This window comes from Nyctereutes procyonoides, unplaced genomic scaffold (genome assembly GCF_905146905.1).
Source record: "Nyctereutes procyonoides isolate TBG_1078 unplaced genomic scaffold, NYPRO_anot_genome, whole genome shotgun sequence".
NCBI classification, from domain to species: Eukaryota; Metazoa; Chordata; class Mammalia; order Carnivora; family Canidae; genus Nyctereutes; species Nyctereutes procyonoides.
The window spans coordinates 30,140,187-30,162,452 of NW_026575020.1; the positions used below are offsets into that span (position 1 = coordinate 30,140,187).

At 44.2% G+C, this 22,266-nt stretch overlaps 1 protein-coding gene across 4 annotated transcripts in view; it reads right to left on the reverse strand.

Annotated features, from left to right (window-relative positions):
* Window positions 1-20,013, reverse strand: part of EHMT1 (euchromatic histone lysine methyltransferase 1) — a 144,040-nt gene extending 124,027 nt beyond the window's left edge. For 3 of the 4 annotated variants that reach the window (XM_055324093.1, XM_055324085.1, XM_055324076.1), the window contains exon 1: window positions 19,939-20,013. In XM_055324093.1, the coding sequence (XP_055180068.1) occupies window positions 19,939-20,001 (63 nt within the window). In that variant the 5' untranslated portion in view covers window positions 20,002-20,013. The remainder of the gene's footprint in view (window positions 1-19,938) is intronic. The other variant, XM_055324099.1, reaches the window with a different exon arrangement.
* Window positions 20,014-22,266: the final 2,253 nt, after the last annotated feature.

Here is a 22,266-nt window from a genome sequence, read left to right on the forward strand (position 1 = left end):
AAAGAAAAGTGTCTGGTAGCAAATGGAAAGGGATGTCAGAATCCACCTACTGAATATAAAGCACTACATAGCGCAAAGGTCCAACAGACACCACCTCAACCAAGTGAGCAAAACTGTAGCATCAACAACACTGGGACACATGACTCCTCGTGTAATGGAAAAGTCCACAACGCTACCTACATAGTATTCTTGTCAAAATTGTTTGATCTGAATCTAATCATGAAGAAACAAAGCAGACATATTCAGATTGTAGGTCACTTTACAGAGCAAAGGACCTAGACTCCTCAAAACTGTACATGTCATGAAGGATTTAAGGGGAAATGGGGCTGGGCCTGTTCTAAAGAAAACAAAAGGACTAGACGTCTAACCAGATGCTAAGCATTACCCGTGATTTTTTTAGGTCTATAAAGGATACATGAGGAACAAGTGGGAAAATCTGAATATGAATGCAACACTGTATAGATTATTAATAATATTGTATCAGTATTAAATTTCCTGAATTTAACTATTATGCTGTGATTATATGAGAATTTCCTTTTTTAGGAGATACATACTTAAAGCCTTGGGGTAAAGAAGTATATATAATACATGCAACTTACTCTCTAGGTGCATTAATAATAGTAACACATCACACAGAAAGAAGAATGATAAAGTCACTGATGAATCTAGGTGAAAGGTAAATGAGCACTCATTGATTTGACATTTTGTAAAGGTTTGAAATTTTTCAAAATTAAAAGCTGGAAAAAAATCTTTAGAGCTACTACTCTGATTTAAATTTTAGCTTGTTCCTTTCCCAAGTTTACATTCAAAATTTTCAGTTACTTTCTTGCTGTTAGAAGAGCTAAAGTAAATAATGAAATAGTTCACTGTAAAAGATCAACAGACATAGCAGGTCAGGTAACAAATGGTTAAAAGATATTAAACAAAACCAGAATAAGCCCTATTATAAAAACTACTACTGGGATGCCTGGGTGGCTCAGCCGGTGAAGCGTCTGCCTTCAGCTCAAGTCATGATCTCAGGGTCCTGGGATTGAGCCCTGCATCGGGGCTCCCTGTTCAGCGAGGGAGACTGCTTCTCCCTCTCCCTCTGTGCTCAAGCTTGCTTGCTCTCTCTCCTCTCTCTCAAATAAATAAATAAAATCTTTAAAAAAAGAAAAGAAAAAAAAAAAAAACACTACTACAACAGGGGTACCTGGGTGGCACAGTCAGTTAAGCACCAATTCTTGGTTTTGGTTCACGTCATGATCTCAGGGTCATGGGATCAAGCCCTTTGTCAGGCTCCACACTTAGTGCAGTCTGCCTGAGATTCTCTCTCTCTCTCTCCCTCTGCCCTTCCCCCTACCCCATGCACTCACTCACACTCTCTCTCTAAAATAAATCAATCTTTAAAAAAAATAATAAAAATTTTAAAAAAATAAAAACTACTACAACATAAGTATCAGCATGGAAACATCTCAATTAGAGTCACACTTCTGCAAACAGCCTTTAGGACAGCCTCTAACCAACAAGCAAAACCAGAGTTTAATAAACACTCATAGTTGCCAGGTCCTAGAACAAAATCCCAGAGGATAGCTCCCAGGTCTTCACAAGCACCCAGTTTACATACAACTTTACTAGGAATGGTGCCTTGGTTCCCCAGCTTACAGTCCTTTCACAGGATGAGTGCCTTCCCCAAAAGGAGGCAAGGGAGGAGTGTGTCCACAGAGGCTGCTGGAGGCCTGCACAGAGCACCCCCCCCCCAAGCAGAAAAACAGAGACAACAGGGCTCTGTTCATCTAAAAATAGCCAGGCCACCACAGGGCCTGGAGCATGAGCTGGGGGAAGTGGCAGGTAAAAAATCGCAGGTATGATGCCACACAAAGCCTTGTCGGCCTGGGGGAAGAGTTCACAAACCACAGGAAGATGGCACGCACAGCAGAAACTCCACAGACACCTAGGTTCCTGAGCAGAGATCATGGAGGCCATGGTGAAGCAGGAAGAGGAGACAGGCATGGACCTCAGCAACAGCCCCAGCGGCAGGGGTAAGATGTACTCTAACTGCAGAGCCAAAAGTAGTTTCTGAGGAACGGTTTCTGCAGACGAAGCCAGTCACTACAGGACGAGTGGTCACAAGAACAGGCTCAGAGGTCAAGTGAGAGCTCCAGCTGCACACTGGGATAAATGGTGCCCACCAGCCCTCCCAGCACTCCATATGTCCCTGAACCTGGAGACCAGGCAAAAGTGAGGCTGGGGTCAACACTGCACTGGCTGAGCTCACTCAAGGTAAGGACACAGAACAGGGGAACCAGGATGAGGCCCCGGGACACTTGAGCATCTAGAGGTCAGGTTCCAGAGGAAAGTCCTGCAAACAAGACAGAAAACAAACCAACGTGGTAGGTAAGAGTTAAAGTGTCCTGGAATCCCAATGAAGAAACTAACCACTCCTTTTTTCTTGCACTACTATGTAAAATGCTGTCAAGAGGTCTAGTAAGATGAAGGAGAAGAACCAACAGACCTGGCAACACCTAGGTTAATGCTCAAAGGGCAGGCTGGGTAGGTCCTGAGGATAGCAAGGTAGAAGTCTGAGTCACTAGGATTTAACTTACAGAAAAGTAAAGTGCACATGAACACAAATGCCTCATGTTGGTAAAGCCAGGGTGACAGGATGTGCAAAATGAAAAGCAGCTAAATGTCTAATGTTCCAACACCTCTACACTCAAGAGGTCTATGGCAATGCTGGACCTAACCCCAGAGACCTCCCACTATGCCAGACCTCATTATTACACTCACCCTGTAGGGTGGCAGATACAAAGACGAGAGAACTACAACGTGCATCCCACAGGACACGCACCCCACAGGGCTCTGGCTTCTGGCAGCTCAGATCCACCCATGCACACCGACACTTGGAGCTCCACAACTGGGCAGCCACTGACAAGGCTGCTTTCCAACTGCTGACTAATCTCTCCTGAGCCTTCACTCCTCTTATCTACAAAATGGGGGCATTCCTTCAGCCTTCTACTAAGTCCTCTTACTCTTTAGCTTCTTTCTTGGAGAATTTATCTCTCATTCTCTCCCCTACATTACAGGATTTTAGTCCTAGATGATCCAAAATCAATGCAAACTCCAAATGTTCTTTATACTAAGACAGCACTGACCAACATAAACACAGGATGAGCCACAAGTATAATTTTAAATTTTCTAGCAGCCAAATTAAAAAAAGTAGATATAAGAGTAATTTTAACAAATTTTACTTAACCCAATATATATCCAAAATATTATTTCAACATACAACCAGTATTAAATAATTAATACTAAAAAAAATATGAAATATCTCAAGTCTCTATAATCCAGTGTGCACTTCACACAGTACATCTCAGTTTGGTGTGGACACATTTCAATGTTCAAAAACCATGAGTGGCTATGGCCAGCTTGTTGGAGATGGCAGCCACCTCTCCCTCCAATCTGTACATGTGCAGAAGCCAACCTTTCTCCAAGATTCCATTTGGAATCCTAAGCAAGACACCTGTGGTATCAGTCTGCAGCAGGCATGAACACACAGGAAGCTTCTTCCTTTAACCAACCCAAGTGGTTCAGCATTTCCTCTTTGCTACCCCTATAACATTTTTCTCTCTTTTAATAGTAATTGCCAAACTGTAATTGTGCCTGTGATTCTCAAAACTGGAATGCAAGAACCTCCGCAATGACAAGGTACCATGTTTATTTTCATGTGGTTCCAAGTTCAAAAGCTGACAAACAAAAGGCATTAAATGTCACAAAAGCAAAATAATGAAGAAACAAATGCATGAATAAATGGTTCCTATCTACATCTAGAAGCCAGTTAGTTCCAAAAGATTTACTCTAGGACACCACCAAAAGAAAAAAAATTCATCAGCCAATTTTGGTTTCTTCTCCTTTTTTCATTAAGTTTTACAACATTTACAGAACACCTAAAATGTGCCAAATAATATTCAAGGTGTTGGAAACTAAGAAAAGCTAAAGCCCTACTTTCAAAGAATTTACAGCCCAGCCACTAAAACAATAAAGAAATAACATATAAAAGAACCAGTAATTAAAACACAAATCATGTGGGGCACCTGCCTGGCTCAGTTGGTAAAATATGCAACTCTTGATCTCAGTGTCACAAGTTCAAGTCCCACACTGGGTGGAGAGATTACTTAAAACACACAGACACACAAAGTATGTGTACTGACAAAGAACGAGGTGCTCTGAAAGCACAGGGAGTACAACTCCATCAGAGGTCAGCAAACCAGAGCCTGCAGCCTGAAAGCCAAAGATAGTTTTGTTTTTAAATCCTAAAAACCATCTGAAATTCAAATCCCAATATCCACACATACAGTGGCACACAGCCAGACTCACTTGTCCACATGCATGGTTTGTGGTCTGTTTTCATGCTACAAGCTCAGCAATGATAGGTAAACACACCTATGCCGAGTGCCACCTTTAGCCATACTGTGACTGGACCTCCTTATCATTGTCGTAACCAGTGCATACCCATCATATCAAAAGAAGATGAAAAAAGAATAGTGGACTTTGAATCTTTTTAATGCTCTAAATCCACAGATTACATACAATGTTACTGACTCCAATGGCAAAGCACTGGGCTTATAGTGCAAAGACATGGTAACAACAGTAAAAGGCAACAGTAAACACTGGCATCACAGACAAAGCACACATCACAGACTTCACAATTCACAGGAAAGCAGTAATCAGAAAAGTCAGAAAATCTAAGAAGCTCAACTCCAAACAAGATAAACTCAAAGAAGGACACCTGGGTGGCTCAGTGGTTGAGCATCTGCCTTAGGCTCAGGGCGTGATCCCAGGGTCCCCAGATCAAGTCCTGCATTGGGCTCCCCACAGGGAGCCTGCTTCTCCCTCTGCCTGTGTCTCGGCCTCTTCCTCTGTGTCTCTCATGAATAAATAAATAAAATCTTAAAAAAAAAAAAAGATAAACTCAAAGAGATACTCCCCTAGATACATCGTAATCAAACTGCTGAAAGCCAGAGAACTGTGAAAGCAACAAAAAAGAAGCAACTTAATCACATATAACAGGGATCCCTGGGTGGTGCAGCGGTTTGGCGCCTGCCTTTGGCCCAGGGCACGATCCTGGAGACCCGGGATCGAATCCCACGTCGGGCTCCCGGTGCATGGAGCCTGCTTCTCCCTCTGCCTGTGTCTCTGCCTCTCTCTCTCTCTCTGTAGCTATCATAAATAAATTTAAAAAAAAAAAAGATTTAAAAAAAAAATCACATATAACAGAGACCCTCCATTAGTTTAGTAGCTGATCTCTCATCAGAAACCACAGAGGCCAGAAGGCAGGGGGATGACACACTCAATGTGTTGAAAGAATGTCAACCAAGAATTCTACAGATACCAAAATACCTTTATAAATGAAGAAATTAAAGCATTTAATATTAAGAAAAGAATTTGTTACTGGCAGACCTACCCTGTAAGAAGTGTTAAGGAAGTCTTCCAGGTAAATATAAAAGATAGTATAAATGCACTTTTAGTTGTAACTGTTGCTTTCTTCTGTATGATTTAAAGGACAACTGCATAAAACAACAATTGTAACTGTAAATCTGTCTGGATAGGCACAGGGCACACAACACACAAAGATGTACTTTGATTTTAACAGCACATGAAGGACAAAGGAAATGGAGCTATACAGGAGCAAATCTTTTATACAGTATTTTAACAAAACTGGTATTCATGGGCAGCCCGGGTGGCTCAGCGGTTTAGCACCGCCTTCAGCCCAGGGTGTGATCCTGGAGACCCAGGATCAAGTCCCGCATCAGTCTCCCTGCATGGAGCCTGCTTCTCCCTCTGCCTCTCTCTCTTTCTCTCCTCTCTGTGTATTCTCATGAAGAAATAAATAAATCTTTAAAAAAAAATGGTATTCATCCAAACTAGACTTTTACAAATTACAATATTAAATTTTTTCCCCAAGGAAACAAATGAAAGTATAGTTAAACAATGAGGGAAGAAGTAAAATGGCACACTGGAAAATCTCTTTTCAACACAAAAGAAAGTAATGGAGGAAGAGAGGAACAAAAGACATAAGATATACAGACAACAAACACCAAACTACAGAGCAAATCCTATCTTCTCAGTAATTATATTAGATGTAAATGGCTTAGATATTCCAATTAAAAGGCAGAGACTGTATGAAAAAAAATACAATCCACCTGTATGCGGTCTACGAGACATAGACTTTAGATTGAAAGCTATGAAGAGACTAAAAGTAAAAGCCAGAAAAAGAGCTATAAAGAGAAACCACAAACCACAAGCAGAAGGGCTACATGGCTATTGGACAAAATAGACTTTAAAACAAGAACTATATTGCTAGAGACAAAGAGGAACACTTCATAATGATAAAAGGGCCAAAACAACAGGTAGATATAACAATTATAAATACACACACAACTAATAATAGAGCCTCAAACCACACAAAGCAAACACTGACAGAACTGAAAGAAAAGAGAACACAATACCAAGAGACTCCAAAACCCTACCAGTAGTAACAGAGTCACTAAAAGACAAGGAAGAATGAGGAAGATTCCACAGCACAGACTAGCTCCATCTAACACACAGGGAACAACCTAAGGGCTGCACTGTACACACTATGTTCGGGGACTCATCACACCCTCTTCAAGACAGAACATAATCTGAGCCATTTTTTTAAATTAACTAATTTGAAACAAATCAAAGTATATCTTCTGACTATAATGGAATTATATTACAAATCAACAAAATAGGGATATCTATGAAATACCTAAATATCTGGAAATTAAACAACATACTTCTAACTAATCCATGGGTCAGGGTGCCTGGCTGGCTCAGTTGGTAGAGCATGTAATACTTAATCTCAGGATTGTGAATTCAAGCTCCATGCCCAATAAATCAAAAAGTAATAAATAAATCAATAAATAATCAATTAACCAATCCAGGAGCCAAAGATATCACAAGAGAAAAAAAAATATTTTTAACTGAAAAAAATGAAAACAACATATCAAAATTTATAGGGGGCCACTTGTATTAGTTTTCTAGGGCTGCTGTAACAGTATCATAACGGGGTCAATTAAAACAGCAGAAATTCATTGTCTCACAATTCTGGAAGCCAGAAGTCCAAAATCAACATGCCAATTGGGCCATGCTTTCTCTGATGATTCTAGGAGTGGTCTTTCTTCCCTCTCCAGCTTCTGGTATTTGCCAGCAAGCCTTGGTATTCTGCGGCTTATAGGTGTCACTCCAGGATATGGTTGTCCTTTCCATGTATGTCCTCACATTGTCCCCTCCATGTATGCCTGTCCTCACAAAGCTCTCTCCTCTCTTATGCCAGTACCAATCTCATTGTACTAGGAGCCATCCTATTCTGGACCTCATCTGATTGTCTACAATGAACCCATTTCCAAATAAGGTCACATCCTGAGATATAGGGTGGGGGGGACTTCAACCTACCTTTTTGGGGGTCACAAATCAACCATAACACAGCTAAAAAGTGCTTCGAGGGAAATGTATACCTCAAACTCCTATATCAGAAAAGAACTCAAACCAAGATCCTAAGCTTCTACCTTAAGAAACTAGAAAAAAAGGCAAATTAAACCCAAAGCAAGCAGAAGAAAGTAAATAAAGAGTGGAAATAAATGAAAAGAATTTTAAAAAATAAAGAATATCAACAAAATCAAAAGTTACTTCTTTGAAACTTCAACATAATTCACAAATCTTTGGCTAAATTGACCAAGAAAAATAGAAGACCCAAATTACTAATATCAAGAACGAAAGAGAGAATATTACTACTCGCCTTCTAAAAAAGAGAAAGAATTTTTTTAATATTTTATTCATTTATTCATGAAAGACATAGAGAGATGAGAGACCTAGGCAGAGGGAGAAGCAGGCTCCCTGTGGGGAGCCTGATGGCTGACTTGATCCCAGGACCCGGGGTCCAGGACTTGAGAACTTGAGCCAAACGCAGATGCTCAACAACTGAGCCACCCAGGAACCCCGAGAGAGAATTATTTAATATATTATTTTTTAAATTTTATTTATTTATTCATGGAGGGAGAGAGAGAGAGAGAGTGAGAGGGGGGCAGAGACACAAGCAGAGGGAGAAGCAGGCTCCATGCAGGGAGCCCGATGCAGGACTCAATCGCAGGACTCAATCCCAGGTCTCCAGGATCACCCCCTGGACTGAAGGTGGTGCTAAACCGCTAAACCACCAGGGCTGCCCTCAAGAGAGAATTATAAGGGAGTACTACAAACAACTGTATGCCGACAGAGTAGAGGAAATGAACAAATTCCTAGAAAGACATAAAATACCAAAAATGACTTAAGAACAGAAACCCTGAATACCTAAAACAAGTGAGGAAATTAATGGTGAAAGAACTTCCAACAAAGAAAAGCCCTAAACCAGGATGCCTGGGTGGATCAGTGGTTAAGCGTCTGCCTTCGGCTCAGGGTGTGATCCTGGAGTCCCAGGATTGAGTCCCACATTGCATGGACTCTCTGCATGGAGCCTGCTTCTCCCTCTGCCTATGTCTCTGCCTCTCTCACGAATAAATAAATAAAATCTTTAAAAAGAAAAAAAGAAAAGAAAAGCCCAGAACCAAATTGCTTCAGGGGTGAATTCTACCATTTTTTTTTTAAGATTTTATTTATTTATTCATGAGAAACACACACAGAGAGAAAGGCAGAAATACAGGCAGAGGGAGAAGTAGGCTCCATGCAGGGAGCCTGATGTGGGACTCAATCCCGGGACTCCAGGATCACGCCCTGGGCCAAAGGCAGGCACTAAACCACTGAGCCACCCAGGGATCCCCTCTACCAAACATTTAAAGAACAAATAACACCAATCCTTCACAAACACTTCCAAAAAAATAGAATATACTTCCCAACTCACGAAGCCAGTATCACCCTCCCACCAAACACTCAAAGACACCAACAAAAAAGAAAACCACAGACCAATGTAATATCCTTTATGCAAAAGTCCTCAACAAAATACTACCACACCAAATGCAACAAGATATACGAAAGGTTAGATACTGTGACAAAGTGGATTTACTGCAGAAACAGTTCAACATACAAAAAGTACTGCAATACGCAATATTAACGGAATAAAGGACAAAGCCATATGATCATCTCAACAAATGCAGAAGAAGCACTTAAAACTCAATACCCCCTTCTAATTTAAAAAAATTAAAAAAAAAAAAACACTCAAACTGTGAATAGATGAAAACTTCCTCAACCTGATAGAAGGCATCTACAAAACTCCAAGGCTAACGCCATAGTTCATGGTGAAAGACTGAAAGCTTCTCCCTAAAAACAGGAATGAGACAGGGGTGGCTGCTGTCACCACTTCTATTCAACATGTTACTAAAGGTTCTAGTTAGAGGGATTAGGCAAGGAAAAGAAATATAAGGTACCCAGATTTGAAAGGACAAAGTAAAGCTCTTCTACCTCTATTCCCAGATGACATGATCTGTACAGTTGACATGTATGACACATCTGTACAGATGACATGATTTGTACAGTTGAAAAAAAACAAGGCGGAAGGTTATGGTGCCAACCTCTGCACAGCTAAAGATCCACATAGAACTTTGGAGTCCTTTAAAACTTAACCAAGAGCGGACTGTTGACCAGAAGCCTTATGGATAACATAAACAGTAAATTAACACATATTTTGTATATCATATACTGTATCCTTACAGTAAAATATGCTAGAGAAAAAAACGTTAAGAAAATCATAAGGAGGACAGCACGGGTGGCTCAGTGATTTAGCACCTGCCTTAGGCCCAGGGTGTGATCCTGGAGACCCGGGATCAAGTCCCACGTCGGGATCCCTGCGTGGGGCCTGCTTCTCCCTCTGCCTGTGTCTCTGCCTCTGTGTGTCTCTCTCATGAATGAATAAATAAAATCCTTAAAAAAACATCATAAGGAATATACTTTAGAGTACTATGCTCTATTTATTAAAAAAAAAAAACCCTGCATGTAAGTGGACATGCACAGTTCAAACCCAAGTTGTTCAAGAGTCAACTGTACATATAACATATATTCTATGTACATAACGTTTGTTAATAAAGTTCTCCCAGAAACTATATTTATGTTATGCCTAAATGTCTTAAGATTACTGAAACTGTTTAAGGTATGAGAACAGATACTACAGAAACATAAGGGTAGATTCTAACAGACCACTTCTGTAAGGGAAGGAAAACAGACGGGTAGACAAGTCAGAGGTGAGGGAACACCTGACCTTTCACCAGCCAGTAATACAGCGGGCGTTTTGTTTTAGCCTCTAGCATTCATTCATGGAGCTCACAAAGCACAGGCGAAGGGCAAGGATACGCAAGCAATGAAGACTCTCTAAGCCTACATACCAGCCTTGGAATCTGATGGGGAGGAGAAGACTGGACCTCAAGGACAGAAATCAGTTTACAACCAGCCTAGCAAACAATTTTAAAACTACACAAAACAGAAAGTCCTCTAGGCCTTTCTCAGGGAGCACTCTTTAGGCCACTGGGTGTCAGATGCTTTCCATTAACAAAGACTCAGTCCTTCCATTGAAACTAATGTAATATTGTGTGTCAAGTATACTCCAATTAAAAAAAAAAATCTCTCTCCTTTCCCATGAGTTGTACTTCATGGTAGCCAAGCAATTTTTCTTTGTAGAAATACTCCAGATAATAAATGAAGAAAGTCTGCCATTTCGCAGTTAATGACTCTGAGCAATAAATATCAATGATTGTTAACAGTACAAGACGACCAGACTTATTATGCCCGATTAAAAAAACAAAACAAAACTCAGAACTAGTTAAAGTATTCTTGCTAAAAAAGAAAAAAGAAAAGCTTTTATTTTTTTATTTTCATTTTATTTTTTTAAGAAAAGCTTTTAAAAGACAAACCTACGTCTGATGCAGTCTCTAGCCCTGGGCTGTCCAACTGAAAAATAATGTGAGCCACAAGCATGAGCCGAGTTTGTGATTTTCAGTTTCCTAGTAATCCCATTTTTAAAAAGGAATTAGAAACACAAATTACTTTTAGTAATATTTAAACCAATATACCCGAAATACTGTATTTCAACATGCAATTAGTATTTTTTGAAGTATTAATGTGATACTTTACTAAGTCTTCAAAATCCTGTGTATATTTTGCACTTACAGCACATCTCAATTCACACTAATCACGTTTCCACCGCTCAAGAGTGGCATGACAGCTATCAATATGAAAAACAACAGCTCTAGATCTTAAATATCAATGACAGTAAACACAGAGAACAGAGGAACATGTAAACATCATAGCAATGCAATCAGCAAAATCAAGATTATGGAAAGCTTTGGGACAAATGAACCATTATCTTCAAAAAAACTGCAAAAGAAAAATAAAGACATGTCAATCAATATATTGAGATTTAAGAGAAATCTATCAAGGGCAATGAATAGACCATATTTTGTTCCTAATTTGAAATAAGAAATATCAACAGTAACTGCATATTTATTAACTGAAATATTTATATTACCTGAAATATATATTCACAGATGGAGTAGAGACTGTCCTTGAGGAGGTAACTGTTGATGCCAGAGACAGGTATGCAGAGGTTCATTCAACTACCATACATCTTTTTTTTTTTAATTATTTTTTTTAAAGATTTATTTATTCATGAGAGCCACAGAGAGAGAGAGGCGGAGACACAGGCAGAGGGAGAAGCAGGCTCCATACAGGGAACCCAATGTGGGACTCGATCCAGGTCTCCAGGATCACGCCCTGGGCCAAAGGCAGGCACTAAACCGCTGAGCCACCCAGGGATCCCCCCATACATCTATTTCTAAATAGTTTGGAAAACTTCCATAATAAAGAATCTAAAGTATCCGGCAGCCCGGGTGGTTCAGCAGTTTAGCGCCGCCTTCAGTCCAGGGCCTGATCCTGGAGACTCGGGTTTGAGTCCCACATCAGGCTCCCTACATGGAGCCTGCTTCTCCCTCTGCCTGGGTCTCTGCCTCTGTATGTGTGTGCCTCTCATGAATAAATAAATAAAATCTTTAAAAAAGAATCTAGGGATCCCTGGGTGGCGCAGCGGTTTGGCGCCTGCCTTTGGCCCAGGGCACGATCCTGGAGACCCGGGATCGAATCCCACATCGGGCTCCCGGTGCATGGAGCCTGCTTCTCCCTCTGCCTGTGTCTCTGCCTCTCTCTCTCTCTCTCTCTCTCTCTCTCTCTCTGTGACTATCATAAATAAATAAAAAAAAAAATTTAAAAAAAGAATCTAAAGTACCTGCGTATGTACTTGCCTGTATAGGCTCAATAATAACACCAATGGCCTGCCAAGAGAACTGAATGCTTGGGAACAAAGGAGATGCTTCACTTTATACTTTTATATTTCTTTGAATTTTGAACCATGTAACCTATCTTACCTACTCAAAAAACTGAATTTCCACACATACATACTTTGACTCAATCCACTGGCCTCTGCAACTCCACCATGTCACCAGGCCCAGGCCTACTCCCTACTGCTTCCTCTCCCGCCTTCCTTCAATCCACTCTCCACACAGCAGCCAGAGTCATCTTTTTAAAATAGCATTCTGTGCCTAAAATCCTTCACTGACTGTCTACAGTACTTAGGAAACCACCAACTGGTTACCAAGGCAACAAGACCCTATATGACCTGGCCCTGCCTCTTCAGCCTCACTTTGTGCCACTCACCCCTTCTGACCTAGTAATTCCACCCTATACCAAAGGATACAGACTCACCCAATTCATGATTGAGGAAACTGGGACATCTCTACAAAACACACCATGTGGCTCTATTAAAAATGTTAAAGATACGGATGCACAGGAAATAATACACGAAAGAGGAAGATGCAGACAGCACATGCTCACTGATTCCAGCCACTTTTAAATATGAACATGCACATTCACAAGGATCAGAAAAAACAGATGACAAATATTTGACATTTTTAGGTTTCAATTTTATAAATTTGTTAAAATGACTTTTTTTTTTTTAAAAGAAATGTACATACTGTACCTCAGCATTCCAACTCATCCCTCACCTCTTTGAAGACCCGGACTAACCCATCTTCTTCAAGGAACCTTTCCCAACACAGTTCTGGCTGCAGCGATGAATGCAGCAGCACAGGCCTTTCTTCTCTCGTTAACTTTTAACTGATTCCATCTCATTTCCTGCTTGGTAATATCTGCTCCACCACATTTTTACATTTTGTGAAATCAGGGAATGATCTCAAAAATGTGCATGTCCCCTTACACAGTACACAGACTAGCACTTCACAAATAGAAGGTGCTCGGTAGATGCTTACAGACCCCCTGGAAAGAGCATTTTAAATATACTCCGATCAGAGCCTACAAACCTATTAACAGAACAAACCTATTAAAATTGGGATGCAAAAAGCAGTCAAAAACTTTTCTAAGTAAAATACCAACAGACAGTGATACAATTGGGAAAGTGACCTCTCATCTAGGAAGACACCATTTTGAAGGAAATGTCTCCTTCAAAGAGTAGTGTTTCAAAACTCAAAACCTGTGGTTTTGAGATTTTTTTTTTAAATAAGTGAAAATACTAGTTGTTAAGTAAAAGCAGGACAGTAAATGGGAGGACTTCAAAATCTAGAACAGATACACTCTGTACTACACCTACAGTAGGCCAGAGTAACCAGGCTCCAACTATTCCCTATGTGACTGGCTGAGTCAGCATCATCGTAACATGAAATCAAACCACGCACTTACTAGAAGATAAAGGCTTCTTTCTATCAAGCATGGTAAGACCAATGAAATGCTATATATGAAGTTCCTAAAGAAAAGAACATGGCTCTCATTAGCTCAATTATTTTCAAAGACAAACTCAATAAAATGTGGTCCAACATAAAAAAACCGTTTTATGATAGGACAGGAAACAGAAGCAGGAAACAAGGACTCTGGTACCAATCACACATGAGATCTCTGAGCATTAGGGCTAAGAGACACTCACTGCTCTTGCTCACCTTTATTGTGACTCCAGAACCTTCCCCAATAATGAGCGCAGAAACACAAACCAGAGATCCTGAGGGGCAGCCCTTTCCACAGGGAGGCTATGTTTTTAGTGTGGGTGAAAACTCACTTCTCAAGACCCTTCTGATGTCTGCACAACAGAACACTTTCCACCCTCCTTAGTAAAAATCAACCAAAGACAAGAACAGGAAAAAGAAACGTAAACTTCATCTAAGACACATTTTAGAGCCCTACATGAAACGTGAAGAGGAAAATGAAGGAGAGCTAAATCACTGCACAGAGCAGAGGAAAAGGAACCCAACCAAAGGGGTTCCTGCTCAGAAGCAGGCTGACTGACCCCACAGCACCACAGAGAGATTCAGAAGATGAGGGTGATACTCTAGGCTAAAAAGGGGTGTAGGTGTAAAATTCCACCCAGGAGCATTGGACTCCTGGTCCCCAGACCCCTCCTACAGACTCAGACAAGCACTCCTCTCTGGGACCTGCAGAGACCAGGGGGTTAGCTCTGACAAAACTACACCAGGAGTGTCCCATACTGGGGACCATAGCAGAAAAGTCAGGAGTAAAGTCCACAACTACAGGCAGAAAAATTAGGTCAAGGCCATGGACTGAGCCATAGGAAGACCCTCCTCCTCCTCCTGCCCTGTAACCTAGCTCCACAATGTCCAGCTTACCAACAAGGCAAGAGACTTGAAGGAGCCTTCTCTGAGGAAGCCAGACCAGAGGATAGTAACATTTGGAGGCAAGCCAACAGAAAAGTCCAACTTTGCCCTCCACTAAAGAAACAAGTAAACAAGCCCCTAAACTCTCAGCTTTCCATTTTTAGCACTTTACTCTTTTTTTTTAATAATAAATTTATTTTTTATTGATGTTCAATTTACCAACATACAGAATAACACCCAGTGCTCATCCAGTCAAGTGCCCCCCTCAGTGCCCGTCACCCATTCACTCCCACCCCCCGCCCTCCTCCCCTTCAGCACTTTATTCTTAACGGTGACTAAACAGCCAAGGATCACCAGACTGGAAGAAGCTTTCCAGAATGAAAGAAAGAAGTTAAAAAATACAGCAGCAAAGAGAAATGCAGGGGAAACAGAAAAAAAGGCAGAAAACCAATTTTTATTTTTTTATTTTTTTTTATTTTTTTTATTTTTATTTTATTTTATTTATTATTTTATTTTATTTTTTTTATTATTTTATTTTATTTTATTTTATTTTATTTTATTTTATTTTATTTTATTTTATTTTACTTTACTTTAAGTAGGCCACAGGCCCAGCATGGAGCCCAACACAGGGCTTGAACTCACCACCCTGAGATCAAGACCTGCACTGAGGTCAAAAGTCAGATGCATAACGGACTAAGGCACCCAGGGACGCCATAGTTTTTTTAAGTTTTAATTGTATTTTAAGAAATTTAACTGAAATTAAGCAGATACTGTGTATGTTAAACAAGAACAGGAGCCATTAAAAAAGGGGAGAAAAATGTGAAAATACAAAAACAGAAGTTAAAAATTCAGTGAAAGAATAGTCAAAAATGCTCCTAAATAGTAGAACAAAAAGATTAAGACATGACGAGGATAAAAGCTTTTAAAAATTAGAATACCAAGGCAGCCCGGGTAGCACAGCAGTTTAGCGCCGCCTTTGGCCCAGGCCATGATCCTGGAGTCCTGGGATTGAGTACCATGTCAGGCTCCCTGCATGGAGCCTGCTTTGTCTCTGCCTCTCTCTCTGTGTCTCTCATGAATAAATAAATGAAATTAAAAAAAAAAATAGAATACCAGGGCACCTGGGTGGCTCAGTGGGTTAAGTGTCTGACTCTTGGTTTCAGCTCAGGTTGTGATCTCAGAGTCGGATTCTGAACTCAGCACAGAGTCGGCTTGAGAGTCTCTCTCTCCCTCTGCCTCTGCCCCTCCCCCTGCTCTATTGCTCTCTCTCCCCCTCTCAAAATAAATTCTTTTTTAAGACAAAAATTATAAGTACACAAAGTACAACATTCAACTGAAATAGTAGAAAGCAAACTATCTCAAATATATTGTACAAAATTTCCTATAAACAAAACGGCATCAATCTCCAGATTTCAAGCTACTTAATATCCTGCATGATAAATGAAAAAATGCTACCATTAAGGCACATCATAACAATTAGGAAAATCAAGGATGCAATGATCCTAAAAACTTGGCAGGGGAATAATGGTTACCAAGACTTAAAAAATGAAACTGGATTTCTCAATAGCAACAATGAAAGCTAGAAGATATGAGAGCAGTAACTTAAAAATTACTTCCAACTGGAATGTCAAGTCCAAACATATTCTTTCAGTGTGGTGGGAGAATAAGTACATTTTCAGACACTCAAGTCCCAAAAGTCTGCCTCCCAAAAAACTACTGGTAAGCTACTAGAGAATGTGTTCCACCACCACCAGTGAATAAACAGCCAGGAGCCATTAGACTCAGGGAAAGAGAATGATGGGGAGACTCCCAGGACGTCAATCAATGTGTACCAAGTCAAGAGAACAAGTGCATCCTGACCTGGCAGAGTGACTCAGGAGCACCAGAGAAGCAAATGTTGAGCTGACAGGACCAAGTAGAGGGAACTTAAACTGAGAAACAGTTTACAGAATAGAAAGTGCAAAAGCATTATTCTGAGGTTCAAAGGAAACTAGGCAAATGAAAAATGAGGCAATTATTAACTCCAGGAAGAAAAAAGGCTATACAGAAAAAGAAATACAAGGTGCCTGGCTGGCTCAGTTGGTAGAGCCCTCGACTCTGATCTCAGTTTGTGATTTGAGCCCCACACTGGGTGTAGAGACTACTAAAAAATAAAATCTTAAGGGGCACCTGAGTGGCTCTCAGTTAGTTAAGCATCCAACTCTTGGTTTCCATTCAGGTCATGATCTCAGGGTCGTGGAATTAAGCCTGAATCAGGTTCTATGCTCAGGACAGAGTCTGCTTAAGGTTCCCTCCCACTTGCCCTTCCCTCTGCTCGCACACTCTCTCTCTAAATCAAATAAATTCTTTAAAAAATAAATAACAAGTGTGTATATATATATATATATATATATACACACACACATATATATATATATACATATAATTGTAGTTTACCACATGGCTCAGCACAGCACGATAATGACCTGAACAGACTGATGATTTTGGATGTGAATTTAACCAAAATTTTGAGTTTTCTAGAGAACAGAGAGTATGAGAGCAGTGAAGTCATCATCTATCATTTGTAAGCCAACATTTAACCCCTAAAATTGCTGAATGAGGCATGGCAACACAAGCATATTATTTAGATACATGAAGTAAATGTTAAAGAGTGTCAATTGGCTGCTGCTCTACAAAGTCAAGAGAGAAGGAGGGTGGCCTCTTTAAAATATCTTTTAGAACTATTTGCTTTTTTTTAACTTTCTTCAGTATTTTTTTTTTTTTGTCTAAGTAGGCTCCAAATCCAATGTGAAGCTTCAACTCACCACCCTGAGACTCAGTGTTGTAAGGACTAAGCCAGCCAGCCACTCCAGCACTACCTGATTTTTTAAACCATTTAAACCATACATGTGCATGTATTTTTTAACAAAAAAGCAAGTTTAAAGAAAGATACAAAGTAGCCACCCTGCTAGAAAAGCCTACAGTCTGCCTGGGAATGCTCTCCTGTGACATTTTGCTGGGTCAAAAACCTTATGTCAAGTGCATTACTATGTGCTCTGGTGCTGGGTGATCCTGAATATACATTAAACCCCAGAACCCCCCACATACTAATCCACAAAATGGGAGCAGTGGATACATTCCACTCTCTTATTAGTTCTCTGTAGTGTGAAAAAGAGGTGACTGTCTTTCTAGGTCAAGGAAAAGAAGAAAGAATAAACATGCAATTAGCTAAGTATTAAGCATTCAGTTTTCTAGTTTAATCATTTGGCAATCAATGAACCCTGATCCAGTCACCGTTTCCCATATTTAGTAGCAAGAGACGATCCTATGCCTACCCACTGTCCAGGAGGCCCCTTACTCTATCATGCACCTCCATCATAAACACTTAAGATCATGAATCTAAACCCAGAGCTTTTATTCATGTAAAATGACCACCACCAACACAGCACATGTTCAGTGAGCTAAACTACCTGCATCCATGGTCTCCGGCACAAGCTCTGAGCCTTGGGATGCACTGTGCCTGTTTCTTCATCTGCAAACGGGAACAGAACAATACCTACCCCACCAGATCGCTGTCAGGCTGTAATGAGTAAACTCGTGCACAGCACTACAGCAGGACTGGACACAAGTAAGGGCTTAGGAAACAAACTGGAATGCCTAGGTGGCTCAGCGGTTGAGTGTCTGCCTTCCGCCAGGGGTGTGATCCTGGAGTCCTGGGATAGAGTCCCACATAGGGCTCCCTGCATGGAACCTGATTCTCTCTGCCTATGTCTGCCTCTCTCTCTCTCTCTCTCTGTGTGTGTGTGTGTGTGTCTCATGAAGAAAGAAAGAGAAAGAAAAGAATAGAAAAGAAAAGAATAGAAAAAAGAAAAGAGAAAGCCTGTCATTATCATCAGCTCAGTTAAGCCCTCTATTCAAGACTGGAATGAGAGCCATTGGGGTCAACTGCTCATCAATTGTTTATTAAGAACCTACTATGCGCCAGACACCCAACAAGTGCTAGTCCCGTTCACTGGCTATGCCAAGTCATTCAAAAGTCTTCCAAGCCTGTTTTCCTCTTCTGCTAAGTAGGAAATAATAGTACCTGCTGCACAGAGCAGAGAGGGGCAGGAAGAGAACTTACCTAAAGTAAATCACAGGGCCCCGAGCCACAGCGAGGGCTCGATAATACCATTAATCACACCACACATCATCTCTCCACAAACCTGGAAGTGACTTGCAGAGTTAACTAGTTCACCTGCTTGTTCCAGAGCCTATGGTAGGGATTCACTTAATACTCCTGCACCCTCCCCGTTTCCTTACTATCAACACTCCCAAAGGTAGATAAGAAATAAAAAGACCGCACGTTACTTGGATTAAAATACACAGCTGAGTGTGTGCACGGGGAGGCTGCACCTTCGCTTTCTCAAGCCCCCACCTTACTACTACACGGAGCTCTCTGGGAGGGCGACTAGCGATCACCCTCCCTCCACACGGGTCCCGCCAGGAGCCCAAAGCCCGCACGGAGCCCGCACAGCTCCCGCATGGGATCCCGCACTGGGTCCACGGGCTCCCTGCCTCCCGCTCGCTTCTCCCTCCGCCGCGAGGCCAGAGGTCCCCCGCACGAGAGCCTGGTCTCCGCGCGGCCACGAGCTAGGGCACAAACTATCGTCCACAATTAGCAAAAGGGAAGCCTACACGGCAGGAGCGAGAGAGACCACGGGAACTTTTTAGATCCAAAGCCCGTGGAGGCAGTTTGTTCAGAAATAAACTGAAGTCGTGCCTTCCTGCTTCTGACAGCCGCCAGGGCTGGGCAGCATTGTCTGGGGAGAAGCGCGCCGGGCCGGCCAACTTTTCCTTAAAGCCAGTGCCATCCTATTCGGAACAAAGTGAAAGGTCAGCGGGGCGCAGGAGAGAGAGGCGCGGGGAGCGGACGGCCTCGCCTCGGCTCGCGCCGCGAAGTTGGCCGGCTCGCCCCACTTTCCCTTTTGTCCTCCGCCCCTTCCGCGGGGCTCCCCGCGGAGGCCCCGGGCGCGCGGGGGCGGGCGACGCGGACCCCGGCGGCCGGCCCTCACCCCGCGCCCCGCCCGCCGGCCGCCCCCCGCCCGCCGCACAAAGCGCGCCCCGCGCGGCGCGGCCCGGACGCCGGCGGCCTCGGCCCGGCCTCGGCCTGAGGCGCGGCGGCGGCGGCGGCGGCGGGGAGGCGCGGGTCCGCCCGGCCCCCTCCGGCTCGGCGCCCCCGCCCGCGCCCGCGCGCCCTGCCTGCCCGCCGGCTCCGCGCCCGCCGGCTCCGCGCCCGCCGCCCCCGCCGGCCCGCCGCCCCGCTCCTCACCTCGGCATCGGCGGCGGCCATGGCCCGGGCCCGCAGCGTGGCCCCGCCCCTCCCGCGCGCCATCGCCCCGCCCGCGCCTCGCGGCTCAGGGCGGGGCGGGGCTAGTCGCGCGCGTCTGCGCCTGCGCCCGCGCCCGCGCCGGCGCACTGCGGCCCCGCGTGCGGCGTCCCCGGCGCCAGCCTGCGCCGACCGGAACCGGGACGCGCGGGCCGGGCGGGGGGCGGGGCTGGGCGCAGTGGCCTTCCGGGGCCGTCGCGCCGGCCGGGCGTTGTTCTCCGGTTTTCACAGTTAGCTTTTCCTTCTACGTGGTCGGTCATTCCGGTGGCCTGGCCGGGGTGGAGAAGGACCCCTGACCTCTAACCCCGGACACACTTGGCTTCCGCCGGCCTTCGCAGAAGGCGGATCGTGACGTGCGTCCTAGGGCGGTACCCGGGTTTAGGGTCTTCCCGGCGTGCTGGGCAGTGCCCGCCTGGAGGGTGCTTCTGGGCCGCGCCCCTGGCTGGGGGTGCCCCGGCCGAAGGAGGTCGCGCTGGGAGCGGGTGCCGGCGGGGACGCGGGCGCGCCGCCGAGGAGGACGCCTCAGTGAGCAGTGTGGCCTCCACCTGGGGTGATGGTCCAGCTCGGGACGCCCCGGCCAGCGGGCGCTTCCGCTCTCCGTGGGTGGGGACGGTGCCCTGACTGGGAGGCCGGGGTGGCTGGAGGATGCCCCCAGCAGGAGCTGGTCCCCGCCGGGCCGGGGCGCTGCGGTCAGGGGGTGTGCCCCCGCGGGGCTGCCTCCCTCCGCAGCCCCGGCTCTTTGATCCGGCCTCTGCCCGCCAGCCTGCTGCACACCAAGCATCCCATCAACTGGCTTCGCCCACCCGCTCCCACAGCCAGACTTATTTTTTACCATCTTCTGGGAGTTGAAGGAAAGATCGAAATTGGGATTCTCTGGCTAGTCTTTGCAGCAGGAACTGGGGAGACCCTGACTGGAGGGCTAATCTGTCTCCCCCTCGCTCAGGAGGGCTGGGTCCCAGGGGACCCCAGGAAGATGACGGAGGTGGCCACTGACCGTGCACACGGTGCAGAGAAGGACAGGTGTGAACACCCGGGAAGTCTCCCCACGTTTCTCTGGGACAGCCTCAGGCAGCTCCCAACAAGCTTAGGACCCCAGTCCATCGGAGCCGGCGACTGGACGCCCAGTACTTGTGGTCAGCACAGCACACCCAGGCCACCTGCACCCACACGTGCCTGTCACCGTCCTCCCATCTCCACGCTTGCCAGGCAGGCCCTCCTTTGTCCCTTCCCTGAAATGCTCTCCCCCACCCCCAGGGTCTCAGTTACCACCACTTCAAGGAAGCCTTCCCTCACCAGCCTATTGGAAACCGTACTGCACCCCAGAACTTCCTTGCTCTGTTGGATTCCATGGCACTCCACTGCTATGTCGTCTTTCCCACTAGAATGTAACCCAGACGGTCCAGGATTTTTATCTCCTGTGCCCTAATCCCTACAACAATGCTTAGCAGGAAGGAGACAAATATTTGTTGAATAAGTTTGATGTGAAGGAAACATCCTTCACCAAGCAAATACCAGCCGTAAGTGACTGTGCCAGAAGTAGGACATGCTCCCCTTCTGCACTGTCAGCACAACCCATCTGATCCTGGTGTGGTCGCTGACATGTCACACGCTGGTTTTGACATGTGCCGTGTGAACTGTATGACCAGTGGGTCAGCCCTGAGAGGCACACTTGTTACCCACACTGAGGGAGCGAGCCAAAGCAAGGGAGTCGAGTGCACCCAAGGCTGTTTAACTGCCGAGAGGCAGAGATGGGATTGAAACCCACGCAGGTTTTAACTATGAGGCTACCACTAGCAGATGTTTTATGGATTATCCTCCTTGTGGCATACTTTGAGCTTTTCTCCAATGTTCATCCTCTCCTTGTCCCACAAATAGTAACACTTCTAGCTGGGTACATGGCTGCCTGGCTAAAGAGCACATTTCCAACTGGAAAGAGTGGCCAGTGGGATGTTTGCACACGTGATACCATCTACATCCCAGCCTATAGCTCCCAAGAAATTAGCAAACTGGGTGATGATGAAATCCGGAAGGGCCACCCTGGACCCAGGGGTGGAAGCCTCAACTTGAGAATGACACCTGTCACTAGGCTCAAATCTTGTACTTCTCGACTGTTTAGTATACAAGAAATCAACTGGGGGTTAGAAGGGAGGTGGGGGGGTCTGGTATGTCCACTCATAGTCCTGTAGGTTTGTTACAGATTAGCTGAGGCAGCTGTCCAAGGTCACCCCCTCACCATATGTCAGATACGGAATTTCAACCCAAACTCTTATC